The sequence below is a fragment of the Sceloporus occidentalis genome, unplaced genomic scaffold (assembly GCF_023333645.1).
Source record: "Sceloporus occidentalis isolate IW3139 unplaced genomic scaffold, rSceOcc1.0.p SCAF_2, whole genome shotgun sequence".
Taxonomy (NCBI): domain Eukaryota; kingdom Metazoa; phylum Chordata; class Lepidosauria; order Squamata; family Phrynosomatidae; genus Sceloporus; species Sceloporus occidentalis.
In genome coordinates, this window is record NW_028316982.1 from 193,378,816 (window position 1) to 193,396,802 (window position 17,987).

A 17,987-nucleotide genomic window follows, 5' to 3' on the forward strand; every position below is an offset into this window, starting at 1 on the left:
TCTGAATGACAGTTAACTGTAATTCATAGACTGCACTTCATTAAATGATTGGCCATAGTCAGTTCTGGCAAATACTGATGTGTTTTTGTTTGTTTGTTTTTAAAAGATTGTTGCACTTTTCACTGCTGATCCTACCCAATATCTTAAGCAACAGAACTCCTTCTTCAGTATGTTTTGGAGGTAACATGAAATAATGCAAAGTTAATCCGAATGCAAAACAGAAAAAAAGGCAGCTTTTTACTTTCAGAACAACCTGAAAGTAAAAAAGCTGCTGGTTTTCTCTGCTTTACGTTCGGATTAATAATAATAAATAATAAAAATTTTATTTATATACTGCCCTTCCACAGATCAGGGCGGTTTACAACATTTTAAAAACAATACATTAAAAACATCAATACCATTACAATAAAAAACAGAAAAACAAAAGAAAGCCCCGAGTTAGCCAGTCCCCTTGCCAGTGAAGAGGAAGGAGGTCCATAGGACATCTTAATCGGGGAATGCAATACCAAAAAGGAAGGTCTTCAAATCCCTTTTAAATTGGGCCAGGGAGGTGGCCGAGCGGAGCTCTATGGGCAGCATATTCCAGAGGGCCGGGGCGGTGATGGAAAATGTCTTCCTGGTAGTGGAGACGAGCCTAGCCCCGGGAACCCTAAGTAGTTGCTGCCCAGATGTTCTGAGGGTGCGGGACGGAATGTATGGGGAGAGGCGGTCCTTCAGGTATCCTGGGCCCAAGCCATTTAGGGCTTTATAGGTCATCACCAACACCTTATATTGCGCCCGGAAGCGAATCGGCAGCCAATGCAGATCTTTTAACACCGGTGTAATGTGGCTGGCCCTGGAAGTACCAGTGACCAGCCTGGCTGCCATGTTTTGTACCATTTGTAGCTTCCGGGCTTGGTATAAGGGTTGCCCCATGTAGAGTGCATTGCAGAAATCCAGTCTCGAGGCTACCAGAGCATGTACCACAGTTTCAAGGTCCCTCTAGGCCAGGTATGGACGCAGCTGGCGAATAAGCCGAAGCTGATGACAGGTGCTCTTGACCGTCGCATTCACCTGAGCAGTCAGGTGAAGGGACGAGTCAAGAAGCACCCCCAGACTGCGCACGGAGTCCTTCACAGGGAGCGTGACCCCGTTCAGGACAGGTGGAACCACCGCCATTCCTGGACCAGAGGAACCTATCACAAGTACCTCCGTTTTCTCTGGATTCAGCTTGAGTCGGTTTTCCCTCATCCAGCCCATTACTGACTCTAGACAGGCCACGAGAGGAGAGACGCCATCCTCGGTCACTGCATCAGTCGGAGACATAGAGAAAATTATTTGGGTATCATCAGCGTACTGATAACCCCGCGCCCCATGTCTCCGGATGATCTCTCCCAGCGGTTTCATGTAAATGTTAAATAGCATGGGAGACAGAATGGCTCCTTGAGGGACCCCAGTTTTAAGGGCCCTCTCGTCGGAGCACACGTCTCCCAGCTGCACCATCTGGGACCTCCCAGAGAGGTAGGACCGGAACCACTGGAGCGCAGTGCCCCCGATTCCCACCCCTGCCAGGCGCCCCAGAAGGATACCATGGTCTATGGTATCGAAAGCCGCTGAGATGTCCAAGAGCACCAAGAGGGACACGCTTCCCCTGTCGATGCCCAGACGGAGGTCATCGACCAAGGCGACCATGGCCGTCTCAACCCCGTAACCCGCCCGAAAGCCAGTTTGAAATGGGTCCAGATAATCCGTTTCATCCAAGACCGCCTGAAGCTGGATTGCAACCGCCCTCTCGATCACCTTCCCCAAAAATGGCAGCAGTGAGACTGGCCGATAATTATTATGTACCAGGGGGTCGAGGGAGGGCTTTTTTAATAAAGGTTTTACAGTGGCCAATTTGAGATCAGATGGAAATTGCCCTTCCCTCAAGGATGTGTTAATAATCCGGCGTAACAGTAAAGTCACTGCCGGTCCCCCCTGGGCTGCTAGCCATGAGGGACAGGGATCGAGAGAGCAGGTCGTTTTCTGAACACTTCCGAGGATCTTGTCCACATCATCGGTACTTACCAACCCAAACCGATCCAGTTTAACTAAGTCCAAGGAGGCTCTGGATGCCTCTACCCTAGGTTCTGCTTGAATGTCGGCGTCAAGACCTTCGCTTATCCGAGAAGTTTTATCCGTGAAGAAGTTGTTAAATTGGTCACAGCAGGCCTTAGAAGGTTCAAGGATCTGGTTCGGGGCAGGAGGGAGCTGAGTTAGCTCCCTGACTACCCTGAACAACTCTGCTGGACTCGACTCCGCGGACGCGACGCGAGCACCATAGAACGAATTCTTAGCTGCTCGTATCGCCTCTCCATAGTCCACTAACAGTTGGTCTAGGAGAGTCTTGTCGTCTAAGCGAAGGTGTTTCCGCCAACGGTACTCTAGCCGTCGCAGTTCCCGCTTCCTCGCCCGGAGATCTTCCGTATAACAGGGCTTAGTTTTGGAAGCGGGTCTGAGAGGGCGCTTGGGAGCGATACTGTGTATAGCCCTCGAGAGACCGGTATTCCAGATACCAGTCAGGGCATCAACAGAGTCGCTGTCACTTCCAACCATGTATCCCTCTAGGGCTTCTTGGAACCTTTTGGGTTCCATCAGCCTTCGAGGGTGGACCATCCTAATAGGTCCACCACCCCCGGGAGGGATCTGGGTAGAGACCTTGATTTTTGCCTCAACCAGGAAATGATCCGTCCATGGCAGGGGGGAAATATTAGTTATTTCCGCCCACGGATTTTCCGCATCCGAACAGAAGACCAGATCAAGAGTATTACCCGCACAATGCGTGGGACCCAAGATCAGCTGGGACAGGCCCATGGCCGCCATGGTATCCATGAATTCGCGAGCTGCACCGGGTGGAACATAGCTGGCCGTGAGGGAGATGTTGAAGTCGCCCAGGACAAGTAGCCTGGGCGTCTCCAGCATCAGTTCAGCGACCAGCTGTGTCAGCTCGTTAAGGGAGTCCGTTAGCGCACGGGGTGGCTGATACACCAACAGAATCCCTAGACTGTCCTTCGCTTTTAGGGTCAGGTAGATACACTCGATGTAGGACGTCTGACGAATGTGGTTCCTGGTGAGGGACATGGTGTTCCTATGTATCAAGGCCACACACACACCCCCGCCCACCTAACCTGGGCTGGTCCTTCACCGAGAACCCGGCAGGCAGGGCCTGAGCCCACACAGCATCCCCTTCAGGCCCAAGCCAGGTCTCGGTAATGCAAGCCAGATCGCAACCTTGGTCCTCCAGCAGATCGTGGAGGATGTGGGACTTGTTGTTAATCGATCTGGCGTTGCACAGGAGCAGCGACAGGGTTTGTGGCACGGTTGGAGCGACCCTCAGCTCCCTTAGGTTGGGAAGGGGACCGGAAGGAGAGATAGATATGACGCATCGATCTCGCCTTCCCCTGGAACGCAAGTCCCTTTTCCCACTGCCATACCTCCCCCTGCCCCGCACAACCTCAATGGGAGCTCCGCTCAAGGCGATGTTATCCCCTTCCTCCCCAGCCCATGCATCCCCCGCATCCATGACCTCCCCCCACCCTCCTCCAGCAACTCAGAGAGCAGAGGTTAGCCACCACAGGCATCCTCTGCTCTAAGGCTAACCCTCACCCTCCCTAGCCCAATAGAGCTGCGCAGTTGCACAGCTGCGCGGTGGTAGCGCTGTGGAGTCCCGCAGCGTCCCCTTTTGCAGTCCGTGGGCGGCACTCCCGGGGCGATGCGCAGCTTCGCAGCTGCGCACCTCCGACACCACCGGGAGGAGGCCGCCCGGCAGAAGCGCGGCTCTGGCGGCGGTGTCCGGCAAGGAGGCGGAGGGGGCGTGGGGGGCGTGGCAGGAAGGTCCGGACGCCCGGCTTTATGCTCACCGCTCTCACCTGGTGAGCCTCCTCCTTGCCTTCCCCCCAGATGTTCCTTAAAGGGCCCCTCCATGGCTGCCGCAAAACGCCAAGGCAAGCCAAAAGAAGAAAAGAGTCCCGCAGCGGTCCCCTTTTGCAGTCCGTGGGCGGCACTCCCGGGGCGATGCGCAGCTTCGCAGCTGCGCACCTCCGACACCACCGGGAGGAGGCCGCCCGGCAGAAGCGCGGCTCTGGCGGCGGTGTCCGGCGAGGAGGCGCAGGGGGACTTTGCATTATTATACTTGGGCAGTCCCCTAGTGTGATAAACTCCCCAAATTTGTAAGTTTTGTTTAAATTAAAATGTACTTTCAATCCTGTTTAACTCCCGTTTTCCCGCAGGATCTCGCTAGTGTGATAAACTCCTAGGACATTTCTTTAGAATAGCTTAGCTATATTGTTGATTGCATTGATTGTATTTGGTGATTGCTATTTTAATGTATATTTGCTGTGTTTTTATCTTGTAATGGCACTTTCTGTAACCCGCCTTGATCTGAGGAAAGGCGGGCTATAAATAAATATTTTATTATTATTAGCTTGTAATTTAATAACACTTACACAATCTTTAACATGCACCCTGACTGGGAGGTTTCCTGATATTAATACTAGCTTACTTCCTTCTTCTGTTCCAGGAAACTCCAGGAGACAGTGCTAAATATGGATAATGGTAAGTCTTTGTATGTATCTGTATATGCTTCATAGAGATTTCACTCAGTTTAGAGAATGTGTAATGCTAGACCAATGCTTTTGTTCCAAATGCACGTGTACTTTTTTCCTCCACCTCAGCCGATAATCTTGTTTGCCTAGCTGGAATGAAGTTGTTTCTCCAGTACTAGTGTAATAGCAAAGTATCTGTGATGAGAAATTGCAAGCATGCCTCCCCAAATCTGGCACTAAGTTGCCCTCAGTATATCAAGTTGCCAGGAGCCAGTGATGTCCAGGTGGCACAGATGCCCTTCTCCAAATTGTCCACAAATTGCAGAGGATGCAGGAAAGCACTGCTGAACACACTAGCTTTGGCACCAACAGAAGCTTTTGCTATGTCAGAAAGTCAGCATGTGATATATTTCTCTCCTAACTTTTAGGAGGAAAACAGAACAAGAAAGAAAGATAATTTCAGGGTGCAAAAATATCTTGGAGAATAATGGCTATGAATAAATGAGTGTGCCACTGGCCACATTCTGGACCATGTCTTCTGTACTGGATGAGATTATGGTGATCCAAGAGTGAAAAGACTTTCTATAATTTGGTTGTCATAGACAGATCACTGCCTGTTGTGGTTTATACTTGCTGGGACTCAGAACTTGCATAAGAGTGGGGGACCTATCAAAATAGTCCACCTCACAAAGCTTATGGATCAAGATGGATTCCTGATGGTTCTTGGGGAGTTCTTCCTAGACAGGTGACCCTGCTGAATCCCTGGCTGACCCCTAGGATGCATAAATAACTAGGACAATGGACACAATTGTGCCCAAGTGTACCTTCTCCCAGGGTGAAGCCAAACCAGCCCCCTGTTTTTCCAGGGAGCTGGTGGCAATGAAACAAGTGAGAGAGCAACTAGAATGATGTTGGCAGAAAACTCAGAGCAGGTCTGATCCAACACAGGATAAAGCTTATTTGAGGGCCTACTCTGGAACAATACAGGCAGCAAAGGCAAATTTCTTCTCTGCTGCTATTGCATCGTGTGTATGTTAACTCCTTCTCTGCAAGAAGCTGGCTAACAGAGCTGTTTCATGCAGAGCTGTTTCAAGTGGTCAGCATCTTTTACTCACAGGCCCAAGAAAGAAAAATCCAGACCACTTCACAGTCCACTGTGAACATTTTGCAGAAAAAATTACTCAAATCTGCTCTGTCCTGGGTGCTATACAGTCCTAACTCGCAGGGGATCTGTTTCGGACACCACCACCCCCATGAGTTAGGAGACTCACAGATAATCAAGCCCCATTAAAATGAATTGTGCAAGAATAGGGCACACACCGCGGGAGCCTACCCCATTCACCTCAGTGGCGGGTTGCCTTTCCGTGGATTGTCAAGTCTGCCATTTTCAACTTGGAGGGGTGACTGTAATTGATACAAATCTAGGGGATGTAATTTTGACCTCTCCTTCTCTGATGATAAAGAGTACTTCTCAGTTTGTACAACCTGAGCATGTGCACAGGATTCTTGAGGAAGTGAGAACCACTACAGGAAAGTTAGATCCTAGCCCTTCCTGGCTTATAAAAGGTAGAAGGAGACTGGCTGAGTGAGTAGAGGGAGTGATTAATGCCTCGCTGAAACAAGGTAGAGTTCCAGCTTGCTTGAAGGAGGGTGTTATAAAGGCATTATTTAAAAAAATAATCCCTGGATCCCATCATTCTGGATAATTATCGTCAAGTCTCTAACATTCCCTTTTTGTGGCAAGGTTCTGGAGCATGTGGTGGCCTCCCACCTCCAGAAGTTTCTGGGTGAGATGAATGATCTAGATCCATTTCAGTTTTGTTTTAGGCCTGTTTATGGGACAGACACAGCTTTGGCCATCTTGGTGGATGACCTATGTCAGGACTGGTGTTCTTGCTAGTTCTGCTGAATCTTTTGGTGGCTGTCAATAACGTTGGCCATGGTTTTCTTCTGATCTCCTTGCTTGATGGGACTTGAGTCATTGTTTTATAGTGGCTCCATTTCTTCCTGGAGGTGCAAAAGGCAGTGCTCACTGCCTCAGCCATTGATCTGTGGGGTCCTGCAAGGCTTGGTTCTTTACCCCATGCTATTTAGCATATACATGGAACTGCTGGAAGAACTTGTCTGGAGTTTTGAGGTTCAGTACAACCAGTATGCACATGACACATAAATGTATTATTCCTTTCCACCACAAACCAAGACAGTTGATTTGGTTCTAAGTTGGTGCCTGACATCAGTAATGGACTGGATAAGAACAAATAAATTGAAACTTAATCCAGACAAAACAGATGTGCCCCTGGTCAGTCAAAAGGCAGATCAGGGAATAGGGATTTAGCCTGTACTGGATGGGGTTATCCTATAATTGAAGATGCTATTCTGCAGCTTGGGTGTGATCCTCAATTCAGCTCTGGGCCTAGAAGTCTAGGTTTCAGCAGTGGCTAGGAGTGCATTTGCACAGTTAAAGCTTGTGTTCCTGCTGCAACCATTCCTTGAGATGCCAGATCTGGCCATTTTGACATTAGTTACATCCTGGTTAAATTACTATAACACTCTATGTGGGGCTGCCTTTCAAGAGTGTTTGGAAACTACAACTGCTCCAGAGAATTGTGCCACATTGCTAACTGGAGACTGGCTGCAGGAAACACATAACTCAGTTGTGGCAACAGCTCCACTGGCTCCTGGTCCATTTCCAGTTCAAAGTACTAGCTTTGACCAGCACTGCAGGGGATGGATTGGATAGCCCTTCCAACTCTATAATTCTAAGACCTATAAAGCCTTATATAGCTCAGGTCCAGGTTATTTGAAGAACTGTATTCTCCCTTATGAACCAACTTTGAGACTATTGAAGAGGTGCTTCTCTCTGTCTCAAACCTTCACAGGTACGTCTGGTGGGAACACAGGAGAGGGCCTTCTCACTGGCTGCCCCCAGGTTCTGGAACTCCGTTTCCAGAGAAATTAGACTGGTACTCTCCCTACTTTCTTTTCACAGTCAAGTCAAGACAGTTTAGACAGACATTTGATGATTGAATATATAAGGCCCATCCCACCAAATAATGTGCAGAATCTTGCTAATTTTTGTACTGTGGTGTGTGTGTGTTTTAATTTTATATGCTATATGTCTGGTTTAAGTCTCTGGTTGTTTAATCTCATTTTAACTTTCACATCTTGTAGATTTTTAACACTACATTTTTTTAATTTGTTGTAAGCCTGTTTCAGTCCTGAACAGGGGGAAAGGCAGGATAGAAATAATAATAGTAGCAGTAGTTAGTTAATTGTCGCAAGTAATTAACTGAGTAGCAGTTAGTTAATTAATTGTCCATGTGAAAGTCATTCATGGTATAGTTCAGTGATGGCGAATGTTTTAGAGACTGAGGCGGGTTATAAACCACCAGAAAGTACGCACGGAGCGCATACTAGGGTTAGGAAGGGGCGGTGCTTCCGCACCCCCTTAACCCTAGTGCGCGCTCTGCGCGCACAAAATGGCAGCAGCCGTTCCACACGGCCGCCGCCATGATTACGTCACAACCACGCCGCCTCCACGTGAGGCGGCGCAGTTGTGACGTATTGAGGCCGCGCCACAGTGCATAGTGCGCCTTTTTGCCGGCCCCGGAAGGAGCGCGATTTCCGTGCTCCTTCCTCTGAGCGTCTGGGAGCCCCGCGGTGTGGCAGCTGCGGCTCCCAGATGCCGCAAGAGGCGGCGGTGGGACAGCGCTGCTTCTCGGTGGTATGTAACCCGCCTGAGTGCCCAAATTGCAACCCAAAACACACTATTTATCTCAAAGTGCCATGTCCTTTTGGCTTTCTAGCAACAAACTCTGACAAACTCTGTGCTGGGGCAACAGGGTGTGTGCCCACAGAAAGGGTTCCCTATAGTTATATAAAGAGTTAATCAGAATTTAGTTTGGTAATCTCTTGATTAATGGTAATGGAATAATATTGATGCAAAGAGAGATAATTACCAACATCTTAAATAGATATGATGTGTTTTCTTGGTTGACAAAGCATCACATTTTTTAGCTTTGCGCAATGCTTGAAGCTGTAGGAATCCTACCTTATTTACAATCATTTCCCAAATATTTTTGTAGATATCTGTGTTTAGGTGTATTTGTATATAAACTAACCTGTTAGTTATAAATACAGCCTTGGCTTGCACAGATCTGCTAATCCCTAATCCTTTCTCCTGTTGTTCTGTTCCAGTGTGAAATCAAAATGTATTCATAAACCTACTATATGAAGATGAATTAGCTGTATGCATACAGCTCAACTGGTTCAAGTCCTAATAGGTGTAGGATCAGACTAGAATCTAAAATGCCTAAAACATTTTTGGGTGTATGCCAACAAACTGTAGACATGTTCCACCTGCTTCTATTACTGGATCAAAAGAAACACTGCTTTTTATCTCGCTAAATGAGATAGCACGTTTTCTTTGTAGTATTTTCAAGTTTGCATCTTGTGCCATAGTCTTCCTGAAGCTCTCAAGTAGATCTCATAGGAGAGTATCACACCCAACCCTACTGTGGTTAAAACACCAGTAAAACGCTCCAGAAGTGTGAAGTTGTAATAGTCAGTTGCTCTTTTGAAGCATCGCTGAAGCGTCCCCTCACCTCTCCCGTCCTCAAAGTGTTTGCGGAGTAGCCATTTCTTCATAACAGAAGTTCCTGTTATTGAAGAAATGGCTGCTCTGCAAATGCTTTCAGTACAGAAGAGGCAAATGGATGCTTCAGTGACACTTTAGAACAGGGGTTCCTAACCTGGGAGTCGCGACCCCTTTGGGGGTCGCCAGGTTGAGATTCCCCCCTGCCTCCCCCTCCTCTCTTTTTCCCTGCGGGTGCCGGCGCTAGCACCAGCAACCACAAGGAGAAGGGGCCGGGGCGCCTCTTCCTCTTCCCTTCTCCTCGCGGGTGCCATCGAAGGCACCCGCAAGGAGAAGGGGAAAGGGCCGGGGCCGCCTCCTCTCCGCTTCTCCCCGCGGGTGCCATCAAAGGCACCCACGAGGAGAAGGGGAAAGGGCCGGGGCCACCGCCTCCTCTCCACTTCTCCTCGTGGGTGCCTTCAAAGGCACCCACAAGGAGAAGGGGAAAGGGCCGGGGCTGCCGCCTCCTCTTCTGTTTCTCCCCACGGAAGCCAGGCACCCGTGGGTAGAAGGGGACAAGGACAGGGCTACAAGCCCCAGCGACCTTTGCGGCCGGAAGTCCCACCCCTTCTTCGCCAGTGGCCTCCCTGATTAGTTGGGAGGCCAGGTAGGGGCGGGACTTCTGGCCGCAAAGGCTGCTGGGGCTTGTAGGCGGTCAAAAGTCCCACCCCTACCTGGCCTCCTAACCAATGAGGGAGGTCATGGGCAGGACTTTTGCGCGCAATGGGGGTTGTGGCCCAACAAAGGTTGGGAACTGCTGCTTTAGAAGTATGACTGGCTATCACACCTTCATGCTTCTGGAGTGATTTGCAGGCGTTTAGCTCGCGCTAAGCCTCCCATGTGATAATCCCCATAGAGAACATCAGTTTCAACTATAAACCTTTTAGTTAATGTCACCAAAATAAATAATCTGTACTTTATAAAATTCAGTAATTTGGTTCCTGGAGGAAAGACATAAGAGCAGACCACCAGTAGAGACAACTTCATAGGGTGAATAAAATTAAGGCATATATTTAAGAAATAATGGAATCATGGGTGGAATAGATTAAATGCACCTAAACTTGTGTACCAGAGAATTTTTTCCAGCTTTCAATACCTTTTCCTCTAACCAAATGTCTCTAACGTGTATCCCAGCCAGCCTTTCGCAGTCATGAGTGTTCATCTGCTCCTGACTCTTCTTGTTGCTTCTAAGATGTTTCAAAAAAGGTACTACTTTCTGAAGATCCTTTTTGAATTCCTCTAGCACTGGGCTACTCTTAAAATTTCAACATAAACTTACAGCATGGCTTCATGTTCTCCAAAATTACTGGCTGTGGTTTTCTAATCTTCCAGTAGAGTGGTCTCAAACTGGAAGAGTTGTTACTTTCTGAGCCCTTCTCCTTCTATCCAGTGGCTCTCTTCCAAATGACTATGCCAACCAGTTCAAATGAAACCAAATATTCATTTTTTTAAAAATCCACTGTGTTAACCTCTGACCAGTCATCTCTTTACAATTCTTTACAGTTTTATAGGCCTCTATCCAATTGTAAGTCCCAGCTAGAGTGGGTTCACTGAATCAATGGGATTTACATAACTGCTGCCTTGTACCATTTAGTAATTGATTAATTGGGTTTGTTCTAGTTGCAAATAGCAATTGGATTTAGGCCTTTGTTTTGCCTCATAGTCTGTCCTGGAATGGTTTTCAGTATTGCTGCATTCTCCAGACAGTTCCAGTAGCGGCAGTTAAAAATGATAAACAAAACCAGTTCATTTTAACTACTGGTGGTAGGTTACTCAATAGACTCAAACTTATTTTGGAATAAAATATTTATTTTCTTGCTCCAGAATATTAGTTTTATGCTGAACTCCTTGAAAATCTCAATATTACACCTGTAAGGTACAACTATTTCCTTGTTTTCTGCAGTGTTCCTCACAGAGGCTAATGCCAATTCTGTCTTAAAAAGATACCCACGGGCTAATGGGCTTTTGGAAGAATTTAAGCAGGGAAACATTGAACGTGAATGCTATGAGGAACGCTGTGATAAAGAAGAGGCAAGAGAAGCTTTTGAAAATGATGAGAAGACGGTAAGTTAGCTACTGCAAATTAAAAAGTGTGTTAACATTTCACATGAGATTTTACAGGTATGGTACAAGTAGAGTCTGATTCATCCAACATGTTGTTGGACTTTAATAACCAAACTTTAATAACATACTTTAATAACCAAAGATTTACTACAGAAACAGAGGAGCTTAATATTTTGGGTGTGGATGATATTTGCTCTGAGTCAGCTGCTTTCTGCTAAACTGATAATCCACAAAAACTGAAGCAATCCACTCTACCTCCCTGGTATAAATGTATTTCTATAACCCTTGCATGTATGCACATTTGGTTAATATTCAACTGTCAAAACATGTGGCTATAAATGCAAGTTGCAACAAATGTGATTTCAAATGAGAATATTTGGGAATGTCCAAGCTGAGAGGCAACCATGCCAAGATGTTTGCTATGTGGAAACATTCCTTTTCTGAGATATTTTCCACAGCAGCAAATAATCTGTAACAAATGCAATATGTTGGTGTAAATGGCAGTATAAATTAACTTTATCTTTTAATTTGAAGGTGAAGAAAACAAATTTCTTTCTTTTCACTTGTTTTTAGATGGAGTTTTGGAAAGAGTACACACATGGACTCCATGGAGAAAGTAGCACAGGACATAACTGGTATCCATTTTACCTTGTCTTCCCATTAATCATTGGCCTTTTCATCATTCTTCTGATAATATTTCTCACATGGAGATGTCTGTTCAAAAAGAAAATGCGTCGACGGTCCATGTATGCACATAGCAGAACCACTGGCGATACATCCATTGGTGATGATAGAAGTTCCCTTCCTCAGCCACTCAGCATACTTCATTCTCCCCAGGAAGAAATGTTTGAAGGTAATGGACACTCTCCGGGATATCTTAGCTATGTGGATGGGCATACAGATTCATTATCAATAAGGCTTTCAACTTGTGACCCACCACCATCATATGAAGAAGTTGCTGGTGAAAATGGCATAAGAAGAAGCGAAACTGCAAATCACTTGGATCCACCACCTCAATATGAAGACATTGTGAATAGCATTTCAGTACCTCCAGTTATCATCAAGTGAAGCAGGAGGACTACCTTAAGAGGGTTTTAAAAAAACAAACAAACCTTAGGACTTGAGCATCTTATTGCAGCTTGATGTTTATATCTATAACAGTTCTTAATTCATTACACTACTTCCTCTTCTACTATCCCAGATTTGATTTGCCTTGTGGAATTTTTCACCACCACCCCCCTCAAAAAAGAAAGCAGTCTGCAATAATAATTGTATATAGTTCCAGAGATGCCATTTCAATTAGTTGGTATTTCTTTCTGTATTCCTGAAAGTAGCTCTGTAGCAGACATAAAGGGCTGAGTAATAACTAAGGTACAAAAAGGGGATTTGAATCAAAAAGGCTAATGGGGGGGGGGGGGCGCTCAAAGGATGATACTGGTCTTAGCCAGAGAGCCAATGGCTATAAGTAAGGCTGATCAGTAAAAAAAAAAAAGGAAATGGTCTCCATTGTTGTGAAAAATACAGTATATATTGATCACTCAATTGTATGTTCAGGCACAAAGTCTGTTTCTTGGGAAAATGCTAAACATTTCAAACCTTAGGATGTGGGAAACACATACTGACAAGTCACAATTAATGTTGTTGTTCTCTTCCCTGCAGCTAGAGCCTGACTTGAATACTGTAAGAGTAGTTAAGAATACATAAATTAATAGAACTGAGAGCAGGGAAATGTAACCATATGTGATTGATACACAAAGAAATCATCACTGCACACAGGTTCCTATTTTTATTTTTTTGTAATGGATAAAGAATATGCAATGATTAAGTAGTTTCACTGGCTGGCTAAATGTTTTCCTTGATTTTCTGATAGAAACATAGCTCCATATTACTTACCCTAGGTTAAAATGGAAGTAAACTGATCCAGTTTTAAGTTGAATCTCAGCAATTTGCCCCAATTCATATTGGGTTTTTTCCGTACAAGTTATGAAATGGCCCACTATCCTGGGCTGCAGTATTGAGTTCTGAGTTGGATGTGCTTTTTTACTTCAACAAAGAGCTTCTTTTAAAGCTGGCTGTTCTCTGTGTTTTTACATGCTAATTTTTAAAGGCAGATAAGACTATACCTGTGGCAAGAAACTGAAAGTGAGCTCTATCAGGATTTGTTGATTGGTGTCAAGTGTGAATTGTTTTGTAGGTGGATGATACATTTTAAAAGTTACTCCTTACACAGCACATGAGCTATTCTCTCAGGTGAGATTATTTTGCCCTGGTAAAGAGTTGGAATGACAAATATGTGTCATACTTGAGTTCAGATTGCTTAAGTTTGAATTAAATACATAGCATGAGTGGAAGAAAACATGTTCTCAGGTTTCTTTAGAAAACCATTATAAAATTTTGGTATTTCTTTAAAACTGAGTTTTAAGCTCAGTTTCCAGCCTATGCTTCATTGTGGAGAGATATTCTTGGAATGGACACCACCTTACCTTTACCATTTCATGTGATTACTTAGACATTTGAGGAGGAAGGAAATATGATAGTCAGGGAAGAAGCTTGAAGGTAAAAGATGAAATTAATTGAGCTCTTGATCTGCTTGTTTGATTAAATATCATAGTGCGGTGCTCAGTGAAGCTGTTAGAATACAGAATCAAGTTTTTGTTCTATGTGACTGTGTTAAATGGGGTCTTTTTCAAGTATATTGTCTTTAAATCTGGAGGCGACTGATTGTGGTGAATATAGGACCAGGTGGTGGTAGTTTTTCCAAGTGTTAATAAATGGAATAAACATATACAGTAGTTTTAATTTTTAGCCCCTTATACTCACTTCTCCTCTGCCTTTTTCTTTGACTACCTCTCTACCTCTCACTTGCTGCCTTATGTGTTCCCATTTCTGTTTTCTGCCCTCTACCTAAGTTCTCAATTGCCATACATTGGGATTCAGATCACTGCTAGTACAGCGGGCCCTCAATATCCACGGGCTTGCCATCCACAGACGGATTTAACCATCTACAGACAGCAAGCCCTGTTGCTTTCAATGGTGTGTGTGCATGAAGCCACATTAGTGGCCACATTCATGTCACACCTACCATTGAAATCAGTGGGACTCACGGTCCTGCAATTTTCTTTATCTACGGGGGAGGGGGTCTGGAACAGATATGAAGGGTGGACTGTAGTTGTGAATACAGAACCAAGAAATAGTCACTTGACTCGATTCATATATTACACAGTACTGTGCCACTGAGTGTTAGAGTTCCAACAAGGCACATCAGTTGCTGCCATGAGGGAATGAATAAATTTTATTTTTATCAGGGGCCAACTGTTCTTCTGAAAAATCATCCTCTCTCTAACAAGGACATGTGTACTTATCTGATCATGACCACTTATCAATCTTCCCCTTCTCTCACCAAAAAATAAGCCTAAAGAATCATTGCAAGCCTCCAAGTAGACATAGACAAGGAGGTTCATTCAGGAGGTTTAATTCATTTTGGCAGAGTTGTTATTGAGCCAACTGCTTGTGTCAGCTATAAATTAGTGCACATTGATTATTAATTTCTTAAAATTACTACTGCCCCCCAAAAGCTTGTTTTAATATGCACAGGAAAAATATGACAAGTGTGCACAATATGGTGTATGTCAGTGTCTTTTGGGTTAGGTTCATCTAAATAACAGGGAAGATGCCAGATCCCATTAGGGGTAATCCAGATGCCTGGGTTTTTAACTTTGCCACAACCACTTTAAGGCCCAGCCAGAGTTGGGTCATTCCTCTGCTATGGTGCCTCATATCTATTCTACAAAAATTATTTGTGGTGGAGGAGAGAGATCTAGGGTTCTCACCGATTATGTGGTTGGTTTCTATGTTGCTGCTCATTAAAGAACACAGACAGTGTGAGTTTTTAAATGAACTAAAATACAAGTATCTGCTTTTACAGAATACTTTGGTTTGTTCCCATCTGTAGATTTTTTTTTCTTGTGTTGCAGTAATTCCAGTTCTATGAACTGTTGAAAGTGAACCTTCCTGTTAGCATATTTTTCTGCTTTGCCATTTTGATTTTATCAAATTTATTAACCCAACATACAGCAATTTATACAGAGCTTTTATTTTTTCATGATATTCTTAACTATTTTTAAATAAAAATATTTCCTTGCAATAAATAATAATATAAGATGCATAACCTCACCTCTCAGTATTCTAGATGTTTGAGTGTATTGTTTTTGGTTGACTATTAAAAATGCATACATAGATTTTAAAAATGTCATTATCTTGTGAAGTTCTAAATATATCTAAGTTACTAAAGACCAGTAAGAATGTAGAAGTCATTGTTTTGTCAATAACTGTTGACTCATGTGATAATTTCAAAGTACATAAATAACCTAAATTTGACTGCAGTATTAAATATTTTTATGTATGGTTTACATTTAAATTATGCTGTTTTAAAAATAATTCGGGGGCTCTTATGTTAAATAAAACTGTTTTTTTAATTAGTTCCTCGGGGTTTTTATTTTAGTCTTGTTTTATTGTCGCAAATAAAAGGATATTGTAGGTTTGCTATGTCAGTAGTATAATATTAAAAAGAACCTTTAAATGTTTGTCAGACTGCATATTTATCAGAACTTCTTTCACAATATAATGATAAACTGCATTGTTCAAATAACTTTCAAAATAACACTTTTAATTTCTTGCTGGGACTTGTACATTCATCTTTGTTAAATTTTAAAATACCACAGAATTATTGCTGACTTTGCAAGAACAGAGTGATCAGATAACATTACTTGTTAGTCTCTCACCCAAAAGCCAAAGAGTTTATTTGACTGAAATAAAGTTGAGGGAACATGACTCTTTATTAAACTGAAATTACTTCAGGGTTTTGAACTGGTAATTATAAGGCAATTAATTTAATGGTTATCCATTTCAGTACAGCATCTTTGATAAAGTGAAAATTGAAAACCTATTTGGAGGACAATATATTTCTTAAAGTGGTGGAATGATTATGCATAAGGAAGCATAAAACATTTTTTTTAGGTTTACAGTAAGGTCTACAACTCCAGTATGTTTAAAACAAGAGTTACATCTAGATTAAGGCATGTTCAGCTGGGTTAGTGGATACTGAATTCGCTGAGCATCCCTTTGAGCCCAAACTTCTGTAGTAATTTTTTTTAAATTTAGGCCTCTTAGATTCACATTAACTACTCCATTGTAGCTTCTCAACAAGCTATTGAGATGGCTGGGATCATTATTTACACAGTATGCTGATTTTATACTTGGGCTTTAGCCTGAGGAGATGCAACATCTTCCATAGTCTATGATTTAATCTGTTTTTATTTTGTGCCATTCATTTTGCCATTCCTCAGCAGATACAGTGGGCCCTCAGTATCTGCTGGGATTTGATTTCAGGATCCCCCATGGATACCAACATCTGTGGATACTCAGGTACCATTAAATGCAATGGCACAGTAAAATGTTCCTTATATAAAAAGGCAGAATCATAGAATTGGAAGAGACCGCAAAGGCCACTCAGTCCAACCCCCTACCATGCAGGAAATCCAAATCAAAGCATCCCCGACAGATGGCCATCCAGCCTCTGTTTAAAGACCTCCAAGGAGGGAGATTCCACTACACTCCAAGGGAGTGTGTTCCACTGTCGAACACCCCTTACTGCTATTTGGAATTTATATTTTTTTAATATATGCTTGAATCCATGGATAAAGAATCCATGGATATACAGGGCCAACTGTATTTTGCTCCAAGTCAAAATCCAGAGAGATGTTTTATGTACTTCTATGGGACCGTTGCTCACATGACTAGACAGTGTATGTTGAGGAGATCCAACTAATTATATGTGCTATTCTGGTGTAAATTACAAAAAGGGTAAAAGTGTGTTGGTCAAGGCCCTGGTAGTTTTATTTTCTGGAATCACAGAATCATAGAGTTGGAAGAGACCACAAGGACAATCCAGTCCAACCCCATGCTATACAGGAACCCCCTGCTATACAGGAATACACAAACAAAGCATTTTCGACAGATGGTCATCCAGACTGTGCTTTAAAACATTCAAAGAAGAAACTAGAGAGAAATTGGTTGTTCTTGGCATGTTGGATAAATTGACTAATTTATTAAAAGGAAACCCAATGCAAATGTATTTACAGACCTGGAATATTTTATAGAATATGCATTTTGTATGCATTATATGCAGTGTGTGTGTATGTGTGTGTGTGTGTGTGTGTGTGTGTGTGTGTGTGTGTGTGTGTGTGTGTGTGTATATATATATATATATATATATATATATTATAAAAAAAGACCAGGAGATAATTTAATTATTAAATTTGAATTGTAAATTATCCTTTTTCTGTGTTATGGAGAAGGTTGTTTATATAACTGAATAATATTTATTGAGGAAGTATTACATGTCAGAGTAGAAGCCTGGAGGCAAAGAAAAGTAGCTCAATATAAGATTTATGGGTGAGGAGGTGGGTGGGAAAGTAAAAGACAGATGGTTAGGGCTGTTTGTTTGTTTTGCTTTGTTTACATGTGTGTTTATTCTCTGGGAGGGGCTGTTTGTTTGTTTAACCTTTTGTTGGATTCTGTCCACTAGCTGTCATGTGTGAGTCTTTTTAATGTTCTTTACATTTTTTTCTTAATTAAGAATTATCAATAAAAATATTTTACAAACAAAACAAAATAATCCTCCAAAGAAGGAGACCACCACACTCCAAGGCAATAGATTCCATTGTCAA

General features: G+C 43.4%; 1 protein-coding gene across 2 annotated transcripts in view; it reads left to right on the plus strand.

The window, feature by feature from the left end:
* Positions 1-15,739, plus strand: part of PRRG1 (proline rich and Gla domain 1) — a 29,164-nt gene extending 13,425 nt beyond the window's left edge. For both annotated transcript variants that reach the window (XM_089511821.1, XM_089511822.1), the window contains exons 2-4: positions 4,538-4,572; positions 11,099-11,259; positions 11,833-15,739. In XM_089511821.1, coding sequence (XP_089367947.1) covers positions 4,563-4,572; positions 11,099-11,259; positions 11,833-12,327 — 666 coding nt within the window. In that variant the 5' untranslated portion in view covers positions 4,538-4,562 and the 3' untranslated portion in view covers positions 12,328-15,739. The remainder of the gene's footprint in view (positions 1-4,537; positions 4,573-11,098; positions 11,260-11,832) is intronic.
* The last annotated feature ends 2,248 nt before the right edge of the window (positions 15,740-17,987 follow it).